At 44.9% G+C, this 15,438-nt stretch overlaps 1 protein-coding gene across 2 annotated transcripts in view; it reads right to left on the bottom strand.

Moving 5' to 3' along the window:
• ADCY1 (adenylate cyclase 1) overlaps window positions 1–14,196 on the bottom strand; it is a 154,294-nt gene extending 140,098 nt beyond the window's left edge. For both annotated transcript variants that reach the window (XR_005103897.1, XM_037385341.1), the window contains exon 1: window positions 13,142–14,196. Coding sequence is in view for 1 of the 2 variants with exons in the window: in XM_037385341.1 (XP_037241238.1) it covers window positions 13,142–13,810 (669 nt within the window). In the remaining variant the exon portion in view is untranslated. The remainder of the gene's footprint in view (window positions 1–13,141) is intronic.
• Between the last annotated feature and the right edge of the window lie 1,242 nt (window positions 14,197–15,438).

The raw sequence follows: 15,438 nt of genomic DNA, 5'->3' as shown, positions 1-15,438 counted from the left end.
GTGAACATGGGTGAACAGTTGTGCGCATCCACATCTGCAGGACTACTTTTTTCAGTAGTAGTGATGACTTCAAATATGACCTGAGAGTAAAACTAGGCCATTAATAGCTGCTTTAGGAAACACAGAAAGAAATAGCTGGCTTTTTAATTATTTGTCGAACTCTAGGCACTCACCTATGAGACTTCCTTCCTGCTAGACTCTGGACATTTGTTCTGGGAATCCAAACGAAGCCTAGGCACTGCCTTTCAACAGCAGAATTCCTGATTCCTATTCAGAGGGTGCTACTTGAACATCACATGTCCCCACACCTGCTAATGGTTTCCAGGTTTACTATTCAGGACATGAACAACAGATGTGATGACATCCCCAGTCATCACCAGGTTTTGTTACCTCTCCCGTTATCCGACCTGTGTGTCAGCACTTTTATGCCACCTCACGACCTCCATAGAGATGAGACTACAACAGAGAAGGCTGTCTTGCCAAAACGAACCTGGCTGTGTGAGAGTTTGTAAGCTCATGTGACTAAGCTTGACTGGCAGAGTCCCAAAAGCATGCCTTAGGTGGGACCGTCCCGAGTCCTACCCACGCTTCCCAAAGGCACAGGCACAACTGACCTAGAATGGGAGGAGGGACTCCATAGTGAAGAAAGTGAATGTACCAGGACATGATGCAGCAAGGTGTGTCACCAAGGCTTTCCTCAATACAAAGGCTTGTGTTCCAGCTTCCTTGAGTCAGAGGAGAAAAAATATTAGCTGGAGCTGCTTTTTTCTTCACATACATTATACAGCTGGCACAAACATGATGTAAGGTTTGTATGTGGAGGAACTATGCTGGAACAGTGTGCTTCAGACCACCCCAAGGGCAATATCACCAGGCTGGTGCAAAGAGCAGTTTGCATCTTGTCTTTGGCATTATGTTGACTGACACTGACAGTCTTCTGTGTCCGTCAGTTTAATAAGGACTAAATCAGTACATAAAATGGAAGGTGTAACCAAGCCTCTGGTGTTTATTAATTCTTAAAAAGAAATCTAGTATCTGTTTACATCTCAGTAATTTTGTCTTGAAAAAAAATTTCCTCCATTCTTTACAACGCTCAGGGAATCTTGTGCCAGACTAGAAATTCACCCCTGAAGAGAGGACAGGAAAGGTGGAAGATGTAAGCATTGTACCTACTGGGCAAAGTCTGTAAAATCTAACTAGATCCTATTTTTCCTATGGTACTCTTCTGTCACACAAAACTCCCCAAAGGAACTTAACCCAGCAACTGCTCAGTCTACAGACTGATAATACCAATCAACATCTACAGTTGTTGATCATACTACATCTAGGGGTATAATACAGTGATATTGTATTACACCTAGGCCACCAGTACACCTTTGACACCTACACTGATCCCAAGATTTCCAACAGGAGATAGTTAAACCAAATCTGAAAACAACTGTGACATTTCCAGGTGCTAGAGAGAGAAATATTTCTCCTGTGGATGAGTAACCTGACCCTTAACGGCTTTCCCTTCTTCAGCTACACCAAGACAGCCTGCTGCGTGCCAGCTTTTGAACTAGTATTTTTCAGACGACTTAAGGGTTCTTTAAAGGAAAAAACCCACACCCCGAAAATACTTGGCATTCATCACAGAATGAGCTCCTGCGATAGCCACAGACTACCAATACGTTGCCCTGCTGTCATTTCCTGGCAAGTCAAACTTAGCACCCGACTCAGGGTCAATGTGACTTTTGCCACAGTAAGAATCACAGTATTTACCCAGCATGTTAAAAATCAAACACAGCAGCAGACTGTGGAATAACCCAGAAGGACGTTTTCCTCTCATTCTGTTGTTACACATGTTAATACCACCGATGCAGAGGCCTTGTGAACTTTCACTACAGTTCCATGTAAGACATAGATGTCATCTCATAAGCAACCTTAGCAAAACAACACTCCTGTTTTCCCACAGAGTAAAAAGCAACTTTAAGTTTGCTAGGCTTGCTGAGTTACCAACAGTGATGCTAGATAAAAACCTCACATTTGCGTCTCAGAAACTGGGCTATCAGCATCAGGTATTCCTATACATTTTGGTAGGTGATCAAAATATCTTTAGGTAGTACATAAACTTGAACTTTAGCAATCTAAACTTGAAGTGTGACTCTGAAGTGGGAAAGACCTTTTCCTTAATACAGCTCCACTCTTGGACCCCTCAGTTGCCATAAGGAAAAATATACCTTCTCCAAGGTTTGTACCATTGATTAAAACCATTATATTTAGGACTGTGCACTGTAAGTTTACTGTAACTCAGCAGTGCATTATGTATCAGCTTGAGGATTTCTATTTATTTATTTATTTAATTAATTAGAACGTCAGAAAAAGGGTTTCAACTGTCTTGTCCAAAGTAGTTGTACAACCTTGATTTTTCAGTCTTTTCATGAATGGAATGGCAGCAACTATCAATCCTGAGAGAAAAGAAGCCCAGATAACACCTCATACCTCCCTGTAAACAGAATTTCTTTGAGAATGTTAGATAATGGGTTCTATACGTGTCAAATCCTTACCTTTACAGAGGACCAGCAACTCTAAGTGAACTTCAGAAGACAACTTCAGAGGCATGCATGACATTTTATAAGAAAGACAACTTCTCCCTAGTTTAGGTGTTCTATCTTCTGCCCAAGAGAAGGAAAAATCATTATGATCAGTAGCCAAGCTCAGTTCTTCAGTATACTATCGTGCTGGAGAAATGGGGCTCTTGCAAATGATACCATAGAGGTTTGGGAGTAAGGTCCATGAGTGCAGACTCACTAACTGACAAGACAGGTGAAGTCCTGGGACTGAATGTTGTGCACCCTCAGGGAAATTAGGAAAGATCAGCCTCCTTTCTGCAACCATCCCCATCCCAGGAGAATGTTCTCTCTTGTATCTGGTTGATCTTCTCTTTTGGGGGAAGTTCAGAGGAGGTTACTGCACCAAGAACTGCAGTGGTCAGCACAAAACTGACAGGAACCGGTTCCACAAAAGCAGCAGCAGCAAAAACATAAAGGCAACCAAGCAAAGCAACTTTTAAAAATTGTTAGGTCCTCTGATGATAAACTAGCAATGCTACAAAAATATCTGTTAAGGATGGAGAATAATTCATAGCTTTGCAAATGGGCAACACCCATTTCAGTACTACTCTTTATCCTAAATGTAAAATACCAATCATAAATACTAACTTTAAAGTCTTTCAGCATATTCTCCTAAGATCCAAGAGTAAAAAAGGTGCATTTTTCATGTCCTTGTCCATAGGCAAGCTAAGAAAATCTATAGCTTACCCTATACATCACCCATCAAACAAATACATTAACTACACATAACATTTGCACTAAATAGTCAGCGGGTATTCAGGAACTCATATATGATTCCCTTAATGGTTCTGTCAGACATCAAATAAAGCTTAAAAATAATGATGCTGAGATAAAAAAGCCATGCCAAACAATTTTAGCAATCACGTTCTTCTAGATTTCAAATTTAGCGATAGCAATGGAACTGATTAACAGCCCAGCAAATGAAGCTCGCTCTCTGCTCTTAAATATCATCAGCCTTTTCAGTGAAGGATGTTCCAGAAGCTGTTATAAGAAAAGCATGTGCTCTCAGTTAGAAGCACACGACCCTCCTACCAAAGCCGCTTCAGCCACTGTGCTCACATTAACCGATACTGTGAAGAGCAGTTTGGAACAGGAATCCCCTCTCCAGGCTGTGGCCTCTTCAAAGGGAAAAAAAAAAAAAAAGGGATCTTTTTAATGGTGTAAGCAAGAAGAAATGGGACTATTGATAAAGCAGTTTATTTTGATTAACAGATGAGGCAAATTAACTCAGCTGCAATCTCCTCGATCTACTGCTGCCTATGATAGAGGGCTGTGCAGAGAAGGCCAAACAAGCTAATGAGAACTTTCTGTCTAGGGGAAGTCAAGCAGCTGCCATTCACCACTGCCATTTCTGTAACTGGTGGTGGGAAAAGGAAAGTGGCATGCTGAACGCGGAGGGAACGCTCACTTTGTTTGTCTGGTTTGGAAAGCATCATTACTCCTTACATGTCAAAGCACAGATGAATGACAGGCAGAGCACCCATCAGAGCTAATCCAACTATGAGCTTAAAAACCAAGCTTCTCAGCTGATTTGCGTTAAACCAGCATGGATCAGTAGAGACATCAGTGCAATGGCTGCAGAGTCACTAGCAAGAATCACACAGGACACCAGTGAGGGGTCATCCTCCATTTCCAGAGCACAGTATCTAAACTCTGCGACCCATCATCCCAGGTGAGAGGCAGCATCCAGATCTTTGGCAGCCGTGACAGCCACGCCCAGGAACCTGCAGAGCAGACTCCAGGAACCACCTGCAACAGTGGGATTTTGATCCTGATACAGCTACTGTCTCTGACAGGTCTGTTTACCCACAAGGAGAGGTTCCTTTCCACTGCCATTACTACCTTCCTGCCATGAGGTGAACAAACAGACCTTGATGTCATACACAGTTCCCACTAAATGGCATGCCCTTTGAGGTCAGTCATTCTAGGATGAAATTATTACAGGCAAGAATAATTTTTGGCATGCCATGTAAATCCCCTCAAAGCCTTGTGAGATGTTTTTTGGTCTTCAGAAGTGAAGAGAGGCTTAGGCCTATATCCTTCACCTCTGGATGAACGTTGACCAAGTTACCTCAAAGTTTCATTTTGCTATGTGGTTTTTTGTACAGCTTAACTCAAGCTCCATACAGAAAGCCAGACTTAGAAGGCATAGGCCTATTTTCAACATCTGATGAACAAATTCCATGAGTTCTGCTCAAGCACGGAATACTGTGCTCAAGCAACAGTTTCAAGCTGTTGATACTTCAAATTAAGGATATATTTTATGTAAACCTCTTTTACAACTGTGTTTATTAGGGTTATTTCATTTCCTAATTTTATGTGGGTGGGTAATTAATTTTCTAAGAGAATCATAAGCAGATTTATAGAAATTAACAAATACTTCTCTGTTATTGTGCACGAACAAGCAACCTATGCAAAAAGAAAAACTGTCAGGTTGGCTATAAACAGCCCTTAATTTTACGTGCTAACCACGATAAAGAACAGTTAATTATGTTTTTCTGTAGAGTTGTATAGGAGGATGCACAACTGTTTGTTACTGAATCCAATAACGAATGCCTTCCTCCGGAACGAAATGTCTGAAAGGTGGTCTTACAGTAGAATGTTGTTCTATAACATTTTTCATACTAGCTGCATTTAGGTGATTTCTTGCAACATGCATCTCTGGATTACAAAGGACTTCTGTAGCTCCTGAACCACCACTAAAGAAATAACTGTATTTCTTACAGCTTTGTTGCGCTTTATTGCGTGCCTTAGAGCCACACTAGATGGACACTCCTGGGATTTTTCACTATTTCAAATCCTGCTGGAGAAAACAGCTTTTCTATATATATAATGTGTTTGGTAAATTTATTTCTTTCAGAAAACAGGTCATGTGGAAAGTTAATACAGAATTAATAGCCCCATATGATATTTATTGTACATTTATATGAATTAAAATGTATATTATATTAACCCAAGTTGATGGGCAGTGCTTTGCCCAGATTGCACTTGTGTAAATGAAAGGTAATTTGCTGTCTTTGTTTATTCCAGTTGTTGGTTGTCTTTGGTTATTCCAATTACAGAACAAGCAGGTGGACAGAGTAGTAACTATGTTGTTTCCTCAAATTCCTCCAGGTACATATCTCAAAAATTTGAAGCAAAGCCAATTTCTTCCATGACGAGTTTCCCAGAGGAAAAAAAAGTAAGAAAGGAAATCACATCCTTCAGAAATTTTCAAACAAAACACGTGGGTCACATTATACTCCTTGATGGTCTCTCAGAGCCATCCATCACAGCCAGCCAAAGACAGCGCTCAGCCCCAAAGCCTGAACCAGCCTCTTACACTTGCACTCTTCCCTTCCCAACAGCAAGGGTCTTGCAGGAGTTTAATACTGCCCAGCTTCTTGTCAGCTGTAAACCATGAACTTTTAAAGTCCTAGATGAAATTTTGTCATAACCTGCTATGAATTAACCAGAACATGAAACCACACTGTCCCTTTGCCACACTCGTAAAAGATTTTCCAACAGTTATTCCATATTGCATAACCAAGAGCTTACAAGCAACAAGGCACGATGCTGTTCTGGCTCGTCTCCCTCCTTCCATACATGTCACCTGCATTTAGTTCTGTTCTGTACTACTGCATTCCTGTACGGAAGACAGGAGTGTATGGCCTTTTGTATCTAAGAAAGTACAAGACAATAACTAATCGTGATAGACAGAAAACATTATTTTATGCTAGCTGATGTCTTCTGAAATGGCAACAGCAGGATTTAGCATGTAAGAACGCAATGCATCTAAACTGACAGAATGAGATAAGAAAATGCTAGAAAGAAAACTTCTGCTCTAGTTAGTAAGGGTTATCTAATATGGACATGCAGACATTCAGGGCAGTGTTTAAAGCAGATGAAAAATTGAAACCTGCACTAGGTAGATGTGTTATGCTGGTTCTGTCCAGCAAGGCGCTGCACTGTAATAATGGCTGGGGAAAGCAAGACAGGGAAAAAAACCTTGAAGTTTGAGTCCAGAAGAAGAAATGGTTGACCACATCAAGGACAACTATTCTCTATTCTCAAAATCTTCTCATATGAGTTTAGCACTGAATATAAGCAAAATTACATTTGGGGGGTGGGGGTGGGGGTGGAAAGAGAAAAAGAAATGAAAGAAAAAGAAATAAAAGGACAGGAAAAGGACAGGAAAGAAAAAGAAATGAAGGAACAAAGAAAGAGAAACTCTCAATAATTTATCCCATAGAAGCCTCAAAGTTCTTTAAACACGAATTGGGAGCCCCTGATTTCAGAGCTGCACAAACACATATGAAAACTGCTTTTTCACGCAGTAAGTATGTAAATTAAACAGAAATCCTAATTACTAACATTGCATGTAATGTTTTGCTGTTAACCAGGGTCTAGACAATAAATTGTTACCATTTCAAAACGAAGCCACCATTTGGACCATTTTGTTAGCATTAAAATGAAAGCAGTAACAAGACACATGGAGACAGTCTAAACCACACTCATATTAACAAGGCTGGCAACCATACAGCCCTGCAATACTGTACTGCCACTGCTATTACTGTATTGCCATCGCTATATAGAAAACCATATGCTTTGTACTGATTTTGCAAGCCCGCTGGACTGAGCCATATCAGGCATGATCTGGGCTAAAAGTTTAGCTTCTCAGGCTTCACTTTTTTTGACCTTCCTGCACTTTGTTTTAACTGGTTTAAGCATATTTTTTTTTCTAATTGACTAGATGTCTGTAGCTAATTTTCTATTATTTCTGCTTATCTTTGTAGGGTAGCACAACAGTTTTATGACTAGAACATTATGATATAGTATGGAGGAATATAGGCCTATGGAAACATAGCAGAGCCCTTGAGAAGTGGAGACACAGCAGATGGTGTAGAGGAGTATAGGCATGAGATTACAAAAGATGGGTCATAGGCTTGGTACTGAAGCCAACACCCATAGCTATAAAAAAACCCTCACTAACGATCACTTAAAGAAATGCAGACCTTAAGATGGACAAAACTGGGTTTAGGTGTAACAAAGAACAACTACCTAACATACGTAAAAGGAACCATATTTACTAAGTTTGGATGCAACATGGAGCTGTAGGCCAATAAAGAAAGAGAAATGCGTGTTAGCAAACTCATCAAAATGTCCCTGCGTGGACCCTAGAGCAAAAAAGAAGAAACCATGAACATGAACACCCTCTTCCTTCCAGTGACTCCAGATGCTGCCAACACAGGTAACACCACCAGCAGAACGAAGCCACCAGCCTTTAGACTAGGAGAAGCAGGGCAAGGGTGAGCATAACATCAAGGAAAGAGGGTAGACACTACGTGAGTGTATAACAATGTTAGCTGCTTTATTATTATTACATTTCCTGCATAGAAGCCGTCTTTTTCTTTGGTAATAATGGGATCTAGGTCCACCATGGGGAGCCACAGGTGTTATTGTAATACAAACAGTAACACATTAGTCACAGATGTCTGAAAAAAGGTCATATGAGAAAGCTTTGCAAAGAATTGCTACCAAAAAAATCAAATTCTTGGACAATTTTGAATATTGTGACATTCATTGGAGGAAAGCTGCCTTCTCGCCAGGCTGTGAAGTAGGAGAAAAACAACTAAACTGGTTGGATAAATTATCTGTTATTTACTATTTCTCCAGGTCTGTATGATTCTTGCCAGTTTCCCAAAGGCTTCTTGTTTCTCAAGCATGCAGAACCATCAGCATGCTGCTGTTGTTTGGAAACCCATGAAGAGCAGCAATGTCAGCAGTTTGCAGTCTCAAGGAGCCACGAGCATATGGATCCCTATGTGAAAAAAGACACTGAGCTCTACATTCCATAGAAAAACCCACACTTCAGTCCCTAGATAAAAAGACTGTGGTCAACACCTGGATACCAAATCCCACTTTAACTGCAGAGGGCAGCGGGGGGAAGTTGTACCAATCTTTTAATGTGGACTAAATGTCAACGTACAAGTTAAGGAGTTACACACAGATATTGAGGATCTCCAAGAACAGTGATTGCAATCTTTGGAAAGAGAGGGAAACAGTGAATTCGAACAGATTATTACTGCACAGGTATGTTTGCAATACAAGAGATATTCCTGATGCTAATATTTGAAAAGCACCACAGAGAACGAACTAGCACAGTCCCTCAGCAGTACTTTATATGCATGAAGGAGAAAACCTGAGCTTTGCACCGAATAATAATGACAGTGGAGCTGAGCTGCTTTTGATTTGCAGCCCTTCTTATTAGGCTGCCAGGCTCTACCTTCTGGGTGAGAGACAAAGGTGTGGAGATTAACAGTTCTGTCAGTGATGTGTTCATTAATTACATTTTAAACACTAGCAGAAGTAAGATTAACTTTGGCACAACAATGATAATTCCTTCTGATATTCTAGACTACAGTCATGCTAACCTGCAAATAGTTAAAATAAAATTTTAAGTATTAAATAAATTATTAAAAAAACCCAAAACTGTTACCAGTTTCCTCCATGTTATTTTTTTCATGTTCTACCCATTCCCCACTACAATTTTGATACTTGCTGAATCAATAAAAGTGCCAATCATACAAATAAATAAACACATGCCTAAACCCAGTTTTAATTAAGCCAGAAAAACACATTTATTTCACCACCCTGCTGGAAAAAAAAAATATTTTTTTTTCACTAATTCTCGATAATGCCTTTCTTTGATACTCATGTTGGAACTTTGGTTTCACAGAAAATTTGCTCTTTCACAAAGATTTCTGGTATAAGTGAGGGAACTTCGTTGTTGTATGATTTTGAATTTTCTGGAAATAAGCACACATTTTATAAAAAAAAAGTGGGGGACAACAAAAATATTTACAGGGACAAAAAAAAAATCATCTAACAGTTAAGTCATGAAACTGTGCACATGCCACCATGGAGTAATTTCTGTGAGCAGCCTTTGCCTTCCTCACCCCATCTGGCCTTAATGTCTCTAACACCCACTCACTGCATCACAACAAAAATTAGACTAAACTCCTTGGGGCAGGGTTCTGTATTTCTGTAACTGCTCTGAAGCAACTAACACAAATCTGGAAGCTGTAGGGGGAAAAAAAAATAAAATTAAAAGACTGGAGTCCAAGCTGTTAAAACTTCATTTGTAGATTCAGCCACCTGCGGATACTTTGTCACATTATATGACAGGACTATTTTGTTCCATGACTCCAAAGGAAGTTATATACACTATTTACATCCTTTTCAGAGTGTCAAAAAAGACATGCAAAACCAGCTGAGAATTCAGCATGTCTTTTGCCATGAACTTATTCCAAATGGGGTCAAGGTTGCTCGCCAGTACTTTGCATATTTTTAATATTTCTCTCAGATATACACACACACACACACACACATATATATACACATATAAAAATCTATTACTACATTTCTCTTAAGAAATGAGCAGGACAGATTAGCAGACTGGAATCTTTCATTTGATGAAAAAACAGCTACTGAGTGGAAAGACTAAGTTCAATTTCTGCTATGTTACTCCCCCAGCTCTCTTTGCTTCCCTGAACTTGTGTTCCTCCTCTCCTCTTTTATGCATACCTGTGTCTCAACTCCCACATGACCATGACGTGACATCTAATGGTGGAAAGAGCTAGAAGAAATGAGCTTGTGACCTCCACAGACCACCCACAGACAATATTGTGCTGTCAGAAAACTATCACTTCCATATTAAATGTGCTTCACTGTGTGGACCTCATAACAAACTTCTCCTACAATGAGTGGATCTACTGATTTTAATATGTTGAAGTGTTTGCACATTTATATGAATGCAAATTTTGAGCACGCCGTGGGACACACCCAGGGTCTGATTCAACACTAATGAAGTAGTGAGGCTTTTGGCATTCCAAGATTTGCATATGGTGATTCCTCTGATAGCATGGAAGAGAAGATGGGCATCCTTAGCTTGGCTATGCCCAATTTTTAATGGGTTGAACTTGAAACAACATGAAGTGCTTGGTCTTGCTGACAACTTAACTTGCCATTTTAACTTCAGTGGAAGTTGCTAGATCTGCACTCTCTTAAAAGCTCAGGCTAAACAAAAATAAAATTGGTTCCCTGCCTGAAATCACCCCAAAGTCAAAGGCTTCTTGAAAAGAACGTTGGCCTCAGTGGCTGGTGCAGGGGCTTCTGCATTTCTGCATACAGCAGGTTTCTATTTAAAGCTTTAAATTCACCCGTTTGCTTGGTGTGAGGAGACAGGGTCGGGAGAAAGAACAGAGCCATGGGCACTAGCGCAGCTCTGCCTGCCCAACAGGATGACTGTGCGCTGTGGCTACAGGTACTGGGATGGTTGTGGCATAATCCAGTGGCTGAGAAGCAGAACTGGACTATCCCAGCCTTTACAAAAAAAGGCTGAGCTACTCTCAGGCTACTCCCAGGCCAGGCAAATAAAATTCAGATCATGTGGCCCTTCCATGGCTTTAAATTTCCAACCGTTGTGAATTTTTTCTCTGGAAAAGAAAAAGCAACTTCTGCATAAGGGAAGAGTCCCTTCCCTACACAAAGGTGGTCTTCAAACCTGAGGGCTTTCTGCTTGCAAATATGTGACAAATCAACAGACATTTCTGTGCAACGCAAGGTCACAGACCAGTTATTTTGCTTGACTCAGAGGTGGTTTCTGCCTCCTGATACCACCAAAGCATACTGCTTGGGAGACTGCATACAAATTATTGAAATTACTGTGGTGGGGAGGAGAGGGTGATGAAGAAGAAATGTACGTGTGTTACATCAGCCGCTAGTCAACTATTTCTATGTATTTTTAAGCCAGCTTCTCGCCTGTTGAATAACCGAGTTACACTAGTGTGAAGAGAGAGAGCTGATTTCCTCTTGTCAAAATGTTTCACGTTCAAGCCTTTGGTTAGATCATTTAATGAGCAGATGTTATTGTCAGCTTCTTTATATTGTTCATCTAGAACAGCAGGTGCCACACTCAGCTGCAACTTGGAATCAAGGAAAATCTGCCTCTGTGTCAGGGAAGCCACGATGAGCTGGACTCCCCAAGGGACTAAATGGTACTCCAGTAAAAAGAGCGATCTTCAGCCCTACTCAAAGAGAAATATCCCAGTGTTTTTAGCATCCTTTTGAATGCTTTTAAGGAAGGCTCCTCTCAGTGCTCCTGCATTTCATCAGCTCTCCCTCTCATGGAAACTCTAAATCACGCATTTAAAAATAGACTATCAGATTATCTGGGTAAATCATAAAGCTCAGCTTATCTCTCTCTTCCCCTTCAAAACATACAATTTATTTTGTCCACCAGCTCAGCGGCGCGAAGCCATGAATAATCTCATTTGCTTCAGTAACACCACTCTTTTGATTGTCCCTGCATCTCTCCATTACGGGCACATATGTGCTGGGCTGCCTGTGCCTGCACGACCATGCAAGGAGGGAGGAAGACCTCACTGTTCTGGGCACAAAGGTGTACGATTCTACTTACGGCAGCGATAACACCCACACCAACTGTGTGCATCCTTGCATCACAACACAGCCTTGCACAGCCACGGCGAATAACACCAGCATTCAGCAGAAGTCATGTAGTAAATACTTCAATTATGCATTAAATTGTTGTTTAAAACCAATCTAGGTGTTAAACCCACACGCTTCCCCTGAGGCTATGCGTAATCAATTGAATGAGGGCAGTAATATTTTTTTTCCAGTTTCTCTCTCCCAGTGGTTCGGTAGAACCACACAACGCAGCCTCAAGCAGCAAACCCCGACTCCCAGATACGCACTTCGCCGCCTCCTCCTCCCCCTGCCAGTGCGGCCCATCAGGCCACGGGAGCCGGAGAAAGCCCTGCAGGGCTATAAATAGCTGCTCGGGGGAGGGGGGGAGAGTGCAGCAGCACGTTTCCAAAGATGCTTGCTGCAGAGGGAGGTTTTGCTGGATTAATTCAGCCGGGAAAGGGAACCGCTAGGAAGTTCACTGACACAGCAGGGATGTCTGTGGAGAGGGGGCAGCAGCCGCCCGAGGGAAGCGGAGGGGGAGCGCCTCGCTGGCCGGGAGAGTGGCCAGGTGGGTGCCCCGCTGTGTCCCACCGGCTCTGCAGAGCCCCCAGCCCTCCCGCCCCCGGGGTGGGCACCAAGGCTGGTTTACACGGCCGCGAGGGAGAGCGAGGATAAGGGATCCAGCGGAGCGCTCCCGGCACACGCAGCTTGCCGCCCGTGCCAAGTTCGCCCCGAGTCAGGCAGCCGGTTACACGCACCGGCGGGCCCGGGCCGGGCACCCTGCGCCCGCCGTACCGCTGCCCCCCGCCCCCGGTGTGTCCTGCGGAGGCCGAGCCGGTAGTTCCGGCCAGCAGCAGCCGCCCCCCTCCCCCCCCTCCCCACAAAGTTTCGGAAACTCCCGCAGCACAGCTGCGGGCTCGCCCCTTCCCGCCGGGACACGCCGGCCGCTGCCCGGTCACCCTGTCCCGGTGGTGCCTTCGCAGGGGCGGCATCCACCCTCCGCGCCCCCCCGCCGGCCGCGCACCGCGCTGCAGCGCCGGCCCGGCCCGGCCATCGCTCACCGTCCTCCAGAGCCGCTGCCGCTTGGCATTGACGGAGGTGGCGGTGACGATGAGGTGGGAGACGGAGACCACCAGCCCGAAGACGATGGCCAGCAGGGTCCGGACGGGCAGCAGCGAGTAGGAGACGAAGGTTACCAGCATGAGCTGCCACATGCCCTGCTCGGGGGCGCTGGGGGGCTCCATGCCGTAGGCGCCAAGCGAGAAGGGGCAGCAGAGGAAGGAGAAGGTGAAGCTGAAGAGCAAGGTAAGCTTGACGATCTGCTGCAGCTGGGTGACCTGCAGGTACTTGACATTGGTGACGATGAAGAGGGAGAGGAAGATGATGCAGTGCACCGGGTGCGAGCCTTTGGAGATGGTCAGGCTGGGGCCGGAGAGCAGCTCCACCAGGGCCAGGCTGGCGGTGAGCACGATGAGGACGGCCAGCGCCTTGAGGGTAGACGTCTGCTCCAGCTTCAGGTTGTAGCTCTGGAAGAGAGCCTCCAGCTCCTTGCAGTCAAACTCGTCCTCGCAGGCGATGGCATCCAGCAGCAGCAGGGGAGGGGGGTCCCCCAGCCCGGCGCCCGCTCCCGCCGCCGCGGCAGCCGGCGGGGAGCAGCAGCAGTGGCAGCACTTCTTCCTCTTGGTCTTGACTTTCTGAAACGGTATTTCCTCCATGTCAGTGCCATTCATAAACCCCGGGGAAGAAATGCTCCTCCTGGTGTCCCCCGCTGCCGCTCCTCCGCCTCGCCGCTCATAAAAGAGAGGGAGGCTGCGAGCCGGAGCCGCGGCCGCCCGCCCGCCGGCCGCCCCCGCCGCCGCAGCTCCGTGGACGCCGGCACCGGGCGCAGCCCCCGCCGCTGCCGCCCGGGCGCCGGGGATGGCTGGGACGGCGACAGGAGAGCCTCGCTCGTGCTAACGTGCCAGCCTTCCCGCCTGCCGCCTCTCTCCCCGCTCCCCTCCACCCTCCTCCTCCTTCTCCTCCTCCTTCTCCTCCTCCTCCTCCCCCTCCCCTGGTGCTCCAGGGATGTTAATCTCCTAATGACACCAAAACACCATCCGAAGGCTTGGAATCAAGCGGAGGGAGGGGTGGGGGCAGAGAGGAGTGGGTGGGAGCGGAGGGAAGGGGAGCGGGGGGTAATCAACAGGCGGGTCTCCCTCCAGATACGGCTGTTTGGAGGAGCGGGAGCTACGGTGGCAAACGGGCTCCCGGGGAGCGGGCAACAGTAAGAAAAAAAATAATAAAAAAAAGGAAAAAAAAATTAAACCCAGCCAGGGGACTGGGGCTAGGAGGAGGAAAAGAGGGGCCGGAGAGAAAGCAGGAGACGGGGAAAGGCAGGGCGATCCCCCGGCCACGTCCGAGAGCATCTCACCGGCGCCGGGGAGTGCGGGGCGCCTGCGCGCCGCTCGCTTGGGAAGCCGGACACGTCCCCCGGCGGGGCACCGCGGCCGGGGGGCGCCCACGCCCCGCGCAGCCCTGGCACCCCGCGCCCCCCGCAAGCCCCCGGGCTGCGGCAGCTGTCTGGCAGCCTTGTGTTGCCCGCCTGCCTTTACATCTGTCTAAATGTATATAAATAGACCGAACCCATCGATAAAGACATGGGGATACATGTAAACGCACAGACATATGTAAATATACAAAATTACGTAAATTTATAAATACACGTAAATTTATAAATAGAGGTGAGTCCTGCTTCCTCTGAGAAATAAAGCCTTATCTGCCTGAATTAACATGCTGGTTTTACTCGCTTTCCTGGGGAAAAGTGCGGTGAATGGGAAAATTTTCAAGAAAACGCATTTCTGTTCTACCTGGGAGTACAATTCAGCCAGTGGCTGTAGAGGGTTACTCTTGTGACATCAGTTAGTTATCATCCCACATGAAATCGCACTGGGTGTCCTCATCAAAACCTTGAGCTGGGAGCCTGCATGGTGTTTTTGAAGAAACCTTTTGGTTCTGCCTGTGATGCTACTACCGCATACAGCTGTTAACAAGATGCCACCAAAGGATGCAATATTCTTTGCTGTAACCATTGCATCTAATTTTGGGATGATGAGACTGATTCCGTACTCTCCAAACACCAGAGAAAGGACTCCAATGCTTCTTTTGTCGTTGGATCAAGTGCTTGTAAGAATTGGGGCTAGGAAAATGTCAAAATGGAAGACTTCATTATGAACACTTGGCTTTTCAAAGGTAGTGCAGAAAGACTTGCCAAACTCAAAGCAGAATCCTACCATCGTGGGTATGTTGAAGATTTAATCGCTGATTTTTGTGCCAGTGATGTCAGACTCTGGTTCCAGATTCAGGCTGAAGAGCCCTAAGA

The sequence above is a fragment of the Falco rusticolus genome, chromosome 4 (assembly GCF_015220075.1).
Source record: "Falco rusticolus isolate bFalRus1 chromosome 4, bFalRus1.pri, whole genome shotgun sequence".
NCBI classification, from domain to species: Eukaryota; Metazoa; Chordata; class Aves; order Falconiformes; family Falconidae; genus Falco; species Falco rusticolus.
Note: the sequence above shows the minus strand (reverse complement) of the source record. Positions and strands in the feature narration are given on the sequence as shown.